The sequence below is a fragment of the Heteronotia binoei genome, chromosome 17, assembly GCF_032191835.1.
Source record: "Heteronotia binoei isolate CCM8104 ecotype False Entrance Well chromosome 17, APGP_CSIRO_Hbin_v1, whole genome shotgun sequence".
In the NCBI taxonomy this organism is placed as follows: domain Eukaryota; kingdom Metazoa; phylum Chordata; class Lepidosauria; order Squamata; family Gekkonidae; genus Heteronotia; species Heteronotia binoei.
Window position 1 is genome coordinate 55,897,731 of NC_083239.1, and position 10,165 is coordinate 55,907,895.

Genomic DNA, 10,165 nt, shown 5'->3' on the forward strand with positions numbered 1-10,165 from the left:
CCTTGCTGGGAAGCAGCCCTGGCACTGCCCCCTTCTCATTCCTCCTGGGCCCCTGGAAGCCAAGAGTGGGAAGCCCTGTGCCAGAGTGCCCCTGGGGAGCAGACGGAGCATGCCCCTTCCTCCCAGGGTGGTGTCATGGCAGCGGGTACCTGGAACCGAAGCCTCACTGCCACTTTCCCAGGAAAGAGGCAGCCGGTGGGTTATAAATACCCTCCCTTCCACGCTGCCCCTTCGGCTGCCAGCCGACTGCGTCACTTGGGGAGGTGAAGCGCGGCCTTATCGCGTCTGGGCTGTTTGTTTCCCTTTCCATCTTCCTGCTTATTGCGTCCTCAGGAATTGTTTCGGAGGCGACAGATTGCCTGTTAAGTGTGGCTGACGGACGTTTCCTGTTCTATCTGGACCCTCTCGGGCTTGTTGTTTCTTCAAGAGAAAAAGAACGCCAGACAGACAGACACGCAGCCGGAGGAAAACAAGCGGCTGGGCTTCAGACAGGAAGTGGGCCTGGGAGAAGCTTCCTGCCGGGTGGCCACTTCTGCGCGGGCCCTGGGGCCTGAATCCGATCGGAGTAGCTTTACTGGGAGGCGGAGGTTCCTGGGATCTGTCAAGGGCCTCTGGGCCCTTGGGGGGGATTCTGACAGCACAGAGCAAAAGAGCTGCTCCCCTCCAGTTTGGCCCATCCAGGCCTGGGTCTCGAGCACCGGTGGGGTTCCAGAACCACCCCTTCCCAGCTGGAGAGGCTCACATCTGAAGGAGCGTCTCTCCTAAGGGGGCCCTGAGGATAGGGGCACCTTCTTTTGGGGCTCATAGAATTGGACCCCCTGGTCCAATCATTTTGAAACATGGAGAGCATTTTGAGGAGAGTCATCAGATGCTATGCTGAAAATCTGGTGCCTCTACCTCAAAAAAACAGCCCCTCCAGAGCCCCAGATACCCTCAGATCAATTCCCCATTATACCGATGAGAATCGATCTCCATAGGGAATAATGAAGTGCCCAGCAGACGTTTCCCTCCCCCACTCCCTTACCCCCCCCCTTTCCGATGACTCTGAAGCAGGGGTTTGGCATCTCTACTCACGAGTTGCTGAACTTCCAACTTCTTCCAAGTAACGCAGAGCAACCATTACAAGAGGAAGCTTCCCCAAGCCTCCGGAGGTGGAAAGGCACATGGGGGTTGTGGGGGTGGGGCTCCCCCTCCCCCCCCCCGCCAGCCAGCTGACTGGGAGCAGGAAGAAGCCTGGGAAAGCAGGAGAACCCCCGCTGGGACCTGGGATTGGCAAGCCTAGCGTTGCTGGAGGGCTCCTTCAGAGTTGAAAGGGACCTCCAGGGTCATCTAGTCCAACCCCCTGCACTATGCAGGAAACTCACAAATACCTCCCCCCCCACACACACACATACATCCCCAGTGACCCTTGCTCTATGCCCAGAAGATGACCAAAAAAAAAAAAAGAAACAACCCTCCAAGATCTCTTGCCAAACTGGCTGATCCTGCATTGAGCAAGAGGTTGGACTAGATGGGGAGGGACGGTGGCTCAGTGGCAGAGCATCTGCTTGGTAAGCAGAAGGTCCCAGGTTCAATCCCCGGCATCTCCAACTCAAAAGGGTTCAGGCAAGTAGGCATGGAAAACCTCAGCTTGAGACTCTGGAGAGCCGCTGCCAGTCTGAGTAGACGATACTGACTTCGATGGACCGAGGGAGGTCTGATTCAGTAGAAGGCAGCTTCGTATGTACTTATGGGAGGGACGGTGGCTCAGTGGTAGAGCATCTGCTTGGTAAGCAGAAGGTCCCAGGTTCAATCCCCGGCATCTCCAACTCAAAAGGGTCCAGGCAAGTAGGCATGAAAAACCTCCGGCAGAGACCCTGGAGAGCCGCTGCCAGTCTGAGTAGACGATGCTGACTTTGATGGACCGAGGGAGGTCTGATTCAGTAGAAGGCAGCTTCATAGGTTCACATGCCTGTAGGGCCCCTTCTAACTCGGTGGTGCTCTGATTCTGTCCTTCTGGCCTCCTTCTACCACGGCCTTGAGGGCTGCTGGAAGAGGCAAGGTAAATACTGGGAAGCAGCCAATAAACAGAGGAAGGCCCCCTTCGGCCCAGGGAGATCCTGGCTGGTCTGGGTGGACTTGGGTGGGCAGAGGCAGGGCGTGTGTGTGTGTTTGTGTGGACCAACAACCTTAAACTGTCATCAAGCCAAGCAGAAAATAACATCTCCCGCAACACAAACACACAAACCTTTGCTCTCTTCCCTGCTGGTCCTCCATGTCCTTCCGCCATTGGGCACTGCCATGTTCCTCAGAGGTCTTTGGCTGCCCAGTGGGCAGCTCTCCTGCCCTTTTGGCACAGCCGAGAGCTCAGGGTTGCCAATCCCCAGGTGGGGGCAGGGGATCCCCCGGTATGGAGGCAGCCCCCCCTCTTCAGGGTCATCAGAAAGCTGGGGAGGGAGGAAAGGTCTGCTGGGACTCTATTACTCCCTATGGAGACTTATTCCTATAGGAAATAATGGAGAATTGATCTACGGGTATCTGGGGCTCTGTGGGGACCCTGTTTTTTGAGGTAGAGGCACCAAATTTTCAGTACAGCATCCAGTGCCTCTCCCCAAAGTACCCTCCGCGTTTCAAAAGGATTGGACCAGGAGGTCCAATTCTATGAGCCCCAAAAGAAGGTGCCCCTCTCCTTCATTATTTCCAATGGAAGGAAGGCATTTCAAAGGGGTGCCGTCCCTTCCAGTGTGATGTGGCCAGGACTCTCTTTGGAGTTCAGTGATGCTTGTCACACCTTTGCTCCTGGCTCCACCCCAATGTCTCCTGGCTTCACCCCCCAAAGTCTCCTGGCTCCACCCCCAAAGTCCCCAGAGATTTCTTGAACTGGACTGGGCAACCGTACGGGAGCTGCTGGGGAGGGGGGGAGAAGAGCCCTCCCCCAGCCCCTCTGTTGATTGCCTTCCCTTCCTCCGCAGGAAACTTCCCAGGAAGGAAGGAAGGAAGGGGGGGTTGCCAGGGGGCCTTCCTAGGAAATGGGGGGCAGTGCTAGAGGGAGACCCGCGGGTTAGGCTGGGCACAGGGGGAGTGGGGATGCGCTCCAGCTGTGGGCGGATGCCAGCGGCTAATTAGCCCAGGGCCTTTCTCAGCAGGCCGGCCTCACTCAGTGCTGGGAAAAAGACCCCGGAGGGGCCATTAACCCTGCGATCAGCCGTGTGCCGCCTCTCCGCCCGGCAGCCAGCAGAACCGGGCTGGCCTGATTAGGCGGGCGGCGGGCCAGTTTCCTGAAGTTAAAGAGACATCCGAAACAGCAGCAGGGCTTTAAATAAACTCTTGGGCAGGAGAAATGTGGAGGCAGCCGGCCTCTCTCACGCCTGAGTAGCAGCATGGGGGGCTTGAGCAGGGGCAGGGAAGGCCGGAGGGAGGGGACCTGTGCTGGGGGGGGAGGGCCAAGCTCAGCCAGGCCCGTAGCCACAGGGGGGGCCTGTGGGGGGCACGGCCTCCTGACTTCCAGGCAGCTCTCCAGGGTGCAGCCATTTATTAATGTTTTTGTCATGAGCAGCAGCAAGATCCGGGAGAGCTGAGTGGGGCACGGTGCACTGAAGCAGCAAAAGCTGCAGGCGGAGGGGCGGGAGGCAGAGGAAGCTGTGTGGGATGGGCTGGGGAGAGGGAGACGGAAGGACCCCCCCCACACACACACACCACTTGCATGCGAGGCGCAGTCCCTTCTCGATTCCAAAGTCTGTTTTGACTCGGCCACTTTCAGGGCTTCCAGCATTTGCACCTACCCCAGGAAGCTTCTGAGAAGTGGCAAACCCCACAGTGGATGAGAAAGGGGCCCCCCTGACTTTTTAAAAGGCCCCCTGACTTTTGACATCCTGGCTACAGCCCTAGGCTCAGCCCCAGGACGCGACAGGGGTGGGGACCCCCTCACAAGTCATTGCGTGTCTCCGAGACAATCTCTCCCGATGCTCTCCCACAGCAGTCCTGCCCCTCTGAGCACTGCCAGCTTAAACCCTGTGGAGGCCCCAAGGCGGTCAAAATCTCAGGGCCCTTCTTGCAAATTATCTCAGAGCTGGAACACCTGCCCTGTCGCCTGTGGTTCCCACTGCAGCCTGCGGGCACTTCCCTGAGAGCCAGTTTGGTGTAGTAGTTAAGCGTGCAGACTCTTATCTGGGAGAACCGGGATTGATTCCCCACTCCTCCAATTGCACCTGCTGGAATGGCCTTGGGGCAGCCATAGCTCTGGCAGAGTGGTCCTTGAAAGGGCAGTTTTTGTCAGAGCTCTCTCAGCCCCACCCACCTCACAGGATGTCTGCTGTAGGGGAAGAAGATAAAGGAGGTTGTAAGCTGCTTTGAGTCTTTGATTCAGAGAGAAGGGCTGGGTATAAATCTGCAGTCTTCTTCCCCAAAAGCCCCTTAGCAAAACTGCAGGGGAGAGGCAGGGAGAGGCAAACATGGCAACACATTGTCGGGCAAAGAGCAGCTCAGTTGCTGGCTGCAAGCAGGGGGGAAAGCCAGCCCGGGGCCTCTAAAGGTGTGGGGGCCCATAGGCCAGTGGCTACTTGGCCTAATTGTTAATCCGGCCCTGCCTCCTTGGGCAGCTGCCACCGTGCAGATGGGCAAAGCCGCGTGCCTGGTGGATCCTTGTGGATTCGGTTGCCTGAGGAGGTCTCCCCCTCCCCCCTCTCCTGGCTGCCCACAAACTGGACAAATCGGAACTTGCCTTCTGCAAAGGTGACAGGGCAATGCTGAACAAAAGGCTTCACAAGAATACCTGAATAAATTACTGGGGACTATGGCCTGTGCTTTAATGCCCCGTGGCGCAGAGTGGTAAAGCTACAGTACCGCAGTCGGACTCTCTGCTCACAACATGAGTTCGATCTCTGCGGAAGCTGGGTTCAGGCGGCCGGCTCCAGGTTACATCAGCTGGCTCCGGGTTATTCAGCCTTCCATCCTTCCGAGGTTGGTCAAATGAGCACCCAGCTTGCTGGGGGGGAAGCGTCGATGACTGGGGAAGGCAAAACCCCGTAAAAAGTCTGCCGTGAAAACGTCGTGAAAGCAGCGTCACCCCAGAGTCGGAAACGACTGCTGCTTGCACAGGGGGCTACCTTCACCTTTTTACTGGGTGTTGTTTGCTGTGGGTTGGATCCCATTGTGGAGTTTTGCATCGTTTCCTTATGTCGTGTTAACACTTCTGCTTTGCTGTAGTTCTGTTCTTAAGACTTCTGCTTGGATCTACAACCCAGATCCTACTGCACCGTTTCCTGCATGTCCCGTTTGATGGATTGCGCAGACTCCCTCTTAGCGATCCGCCTTGAGTCCCAGGGAGAAAGGGGGATGATCAGTAATGGAAACAAACCAGTCAATAAATGTCTGAACCTCTCTCGGAGCTAGAGTTGCCAATCCCCAGGTGGAGAAAGGGAATCCCCCGGGTTGGAGGCCCTCCCCCCACTTCGAGGTCATCAGAAAGCAGGGGGTGGAAATGTCTGCTGGGCACTCCATTATTCAAGTGGAGACCGATTCCCATAGGGTATAACAGAGAACGAACTGTGGGTATCTGGGGCTTTGGAGGGGCTGTTTTTGGAGGTAGAGGCACCAAATTTTCAGCATTGCATCCAGCGCCTCTCCTCAAAATACCCCCCAAGTTTCAAAAAGATTGGACCAGGGGGTCCAACTCTATGAGCCCCCAAAGAAAGTGCCCCTATCCTTCATTATTTCCAATGGAGAGAAGGCATTGAAAAGGTGCGCGGTCCCTTTAAATGTGATGGCCAGAATTCCCTCTGGAGTTCAATGATGCTTGTCACAGCCTTGCTCCTGGCTTCACCCCCAAAGTCTCCTGGCTCCACCCCAAAGTCTCCTGGCTCCACCCTCAAAGTCCCCAGATATTTCTGGAATTAGACCCGGCACCCCTTCTCCCTTTCAGCCCACGGTGCCTTTGGGAAATCCTTTGCCCCGTGAGGTTCCCAAAACTGCCTTCGGCCCAAACAAAGGCCTGATACTCAAGCAATTCTCACCCTCTCAGGAAGAAGCACATGTCGGCTATCCTGGACGTGCGGGGCCTGCGGAACCAAGTCCAGCGCCAGTCCATTCTGGCTGTGATGGAGAGCCTGGAGCAGACGGAGGACGAGGACTCCCCTTGCCAGGACCGGGTCTTCTTCTCCAGGATCCCCACCAGTGAAGTCTCCTGCGTCCGCGTCAAGCTGCAGCACCTTTCACATGTGGGGCACTCCTGCCTCTCTCGGCTGCGCTGGAGGCCCAGGCAAGGGCAACGGCGGCGGCGGCAGCAGCAGCAGCGAGCCAGAGAGAATGAGGCCGAATCACAGGTGTGAGGACCTCCGGCCCACCTGCACCTGGTCTTCCAAGCAACCTCCGGGGCTGCTGGGCAGGTGTCCGGAGCCTCCTGCCATCTCCTGTTCCCAAAGAACTCTACTCTCAGAGGCAGGGAGGTGAACAGTCGTGCAAGACACAAACCCACCCACCCCCACCCCAGTCTCTGTTGCTTTTCTGCTTCTCCCCTCCCCGGACAGCATCTTTCTCTGGCCAAGAAGGACCCACCGATACAACAATGCAAATTATCCAGGCTAGGCACGGACAAAGGGATGTGCCAAGATATCCTGGTGGGGAGGAGGGTTAAAAGAGGATCCAGCCGTGCCTGTTCTGGTGAAGAAGAAGAAGAAGATATTGGATTTATATCCCGCCCTGAATCTCAGAGTGGTCACAATCTCCTTTCCTTCCCCCCCCCCCCGCCCCGCCACAACAGACACTCTGTGAGGTGGGTGGGGCTGAGAGAGCGCTCACAAAAGCTGCCCTTTCAAGGACAGAGTCTCAGAGTGGCCTACAATCTCCTTTCCCTTCCTCCCATACAACAGACACTCTGTGAGGCAGGTGGGGCTGAGAGAGCTCTCACAAAAGCTGCCCTTTCAAGGACAGAGTCTCAGAGTGGCCTACAATCTCCTTTCCCTTCCTCCCATACAACAGACACTCTGTGAGGCAGGTGGGGCTGAGAGAGCTCTCACAAAAGCTGCCCTTTCAAGGACAGAGTCTCAGAGCGGCCTACAATCTCCTTTATCTTTCTCCCCCACAACAGACACCCTGTGAGGTGGGTGGGGCTGAGAGGACTCTCCCAGCAGCTGCCCTTTCAAGGACAACCTCTGCCAGAGCTATGGCTGCCCCAAGGCCATTCTAGCAGCTTCAAGGGGAGGAGTGGGGAATCAAACCCGGTTCTCCCAGATAAGAGTCCGCACACTTAACCATTGCACCAAACTGGCTCTCTTTACCTTCTCCGCCCCCCTCACAGCTTACAATCTCCTTTCCCTTCCTCCCCCACAACAGACACCCTGAGGTGGGTGGGGCTGAGAGAGCTCTCTCAGAAGGTGCCCTACAAGAGCTCTGGCTGACTCAAGGCCATTCCAGCAGCTGTAAGTGGAGGAGTGGGGAATCAAACCCCGTCCTCCCAGATAAGAGTCTGTGCACTGAACCACTACACCGCACTGGCTGGAGTGAGTGGAATCTCCCATTTCATAGCAGGAGAACTGGACTTTTTTCAGGGACCAAACCCAGCTGCCCCTCCCCCCACTACCCCACATCAAGTTGCCCCACCCCCAAGACTACAAACAGCATGGCTGGGGGGGGGGGCTCTCCTGCCCAATTCTTTGGGTGGGGGACAGAAAGCAGAGCCCGGTCACAAGGGACACAGCCCCAAGAAGCTACTTCTGTTGTGTAGAGAAAAATTATAAATAAATGCATATTAATTTATTCCTTCAGGCCTGTTTTGTTTTTTTTGGGAAGGGGGGGCATAATATGAACTGGCCTCACCCACCCCAAGCATGGAGAACGGGTTGGGGTTGCCAACTCCAGCTTGGGAAATGCTTGGAGGTTTGGGGAGGGGTTTGGAGAGGGGAGGGCTGTGTCACATAAGAACGTAAGAGAAGCCCTGTTGGATCAGGCCAGTGGCCCCTCCAGTCCAACACTCTGTGTCACAGAAGAACATAAGAGAAGCCATGTTGGATCAGGCCAATGGCCCATCCAGTCCAACACTCTGTGTCACAGAAGAACATAAGAGAAGCCATGTTGGATCAGGCCAGTGGCCCATCCAGTGCAACACTCTGTGTCACAGAAGAACATAAGAGAAGCCATGTTGGATCAGGCCAATGGCCCATCCAGTGCAACACTCTGTCACACAGTGGCCAAAAAACTCCAGGCACCATCAGGAGGTCCATCAGTGGGGCTAGAAGTCCTCCCACTGTGCCCCCCCAAGCACCAAGAATACAGAGAATCACTGCCCAGACAGAGAGTTCCAACAATTTGTTGTTGTTCAGTCGCACAGTCGAGTCTGACTCTTTGCAACCCCAAGAACAAAGTTACGCCAGGGCCTCCTGTCTTCCACCGTCCTCTGAAGTCTGCTCAATTTTGTGTTTGTTATATGAGTAACACTGTCCAGCCGTCTCATCTTTTGCCATCCCCTTCTTCTGGTTCTTGGGGCTAAATCCTGCCTCAAAGGTCCACGGTTTGCTTCCAAGTCCTGTGCCGTAAACCCCAGGTATGAACAGGTGCATGAGGGTGAGAGACAGGCCTTCTGCATGTGTTCAGTGGTACCCTTCTGGGTCATTGCCTCACATCCCCAAGGCCTCAGAAATGTTCTAGGGCTGTCCTGGAAAAGGATATCGCTTATGGGAGAACGGCCTGTGAGACTTCGCAGGCCCGCAGCATCTGGTTCCAACAATACGCTGTGGCTAATCGCCACTGATAGACCTCTGCTCCATATTTTTATCCAATCCCCTCTTGAAGCTGGCTATGCTTGTAGCTGCCACCGCCTCCTGTGGCAGTGAATTCCACGTTAATCACCCTTTGGGCGAAGTACTTCCTTTTATCCAATGGCCCATCCAGTCCAACACTCTGTGTGACATGGTGGTCAATATATGTGTGTGTGTGTACACACACACACACACACACACACACATACATACACTGTGGCTAATAGCCACTGATGGACCTCTGCTCCATATTTTTATCTAACCCCCTCTTGAAGCTGGCTATGCTTGTAGCCGCCACCACCTCCTGTGGCAGTGAATTCCACATGTTAATCACCCTTTGGGTGAAGAAGTACTTCCTTTTATCCATTCTAACTCGACTGCTCAGCAATTTCATCAAATACCCATGAGTTCTTGTATTGTGAGAAAGGGAGAAAAGGACTTCTTTCTCTACTTTCTCCATCCCATGCATAATCTTGTAAACCTCTATCATGTCACCCCGCAGTCGACGTTTCTCCAAGCTAAAGAGGCCCAAGCTTTTTAAGCTTTCTTCTCAGGGAAAGGGTCCCAAACCTGTAATCATTCTAGTTGCCCTTTTCTGCACCTTTTCCAATGCTATAATATCCTTTTTGAGGTGCGGTGACCAGAATTGTACACAGTAATCCAAATGAGGCCACACCATCGATTTATACAGGGGCATTATGATACTGGCTGCTCTGTTGTGGCCCCCCAAAATGCGCTGCCTGAGGCAGCTTCAGGGCCCTTCCTGCTTATAGGGGGAGGACTTCCGGCTCCCCACCTGAACTGCTGAGGGGGCACTGTAACCGAAGGCCAGACCCATGGCAGGCAGAGCAGGCCTCTGCGGCGTGTCACCGGGTGGAGTGAAGCCGGCCTGCCAGTGGGCCCTGCCCATTCCTGGAATCAGTCAGGTGAACAGAGAACATCATTTGACTGGGTTCCATGTTAGCCAAGCCCCTGTGCAGAAAGTACATGGGCACCTCTGGGCATGTACTAAAGGCAGAGCCTGGCAGTGTGGTGGGGAGTAGATAGGGTTGCCAAGTCCAATTCAAGAAATATCTGGGGACTTTGGGGGTGGAGCCAGGAGACATTAGGGGTGGAGCTAAGATCAAGGCTGTGACAAGCATCATTGAACTCCAAGGGAGTTCTGGCCATCACATTTAAAGGGACGGCACACCTTTTCAATTCCTTCCTTCCATAGGAAATAATGAAGGATAGGGGCACCGTCTTTTGGGGCTCATAGAATTGGACCCCATAGTCCAATCTTTTTGAAACTTGGGGGGTATTTTGGGGAAAGGCACTAGATGCTGTACTGAAAAGTTGGTGCCTCTACCCCAAAAAACAGCCCCCCCAGAGCCCCAGATACCCACAGATCAATTCTCCATGATTTTCTATGGGAATAAATCTCTATAGGGAATAAT

General features: G+C 55.0%; 1 protein-coding gene across 1 annotated transcript in view; it reads left to right on the plus strand.

The window, feature by feature from the left end:
- Nucleotides 1–6,368, plus strand: part of EXOC3L2 (exocyst complex component 3 like 2) — a 43,165-nt gene extending 36,797 nt beyond the window's left edge. The window contains exon 11 of the mRNA XM_060258317.1: nt 5,999–6,368. Coding sequence (XP_060114300.1) covers nt 5,999–6,305 — 307 coding nt within the window. The 3' untranslated portion in view covers nt 6,306–6,368. The remainder of the gene's footprint in view (nt 1–5,998) is intronic.
- The last annotated feature ends 3,797 nt before the right edge of the window (nt 6,369–10,165 follow it).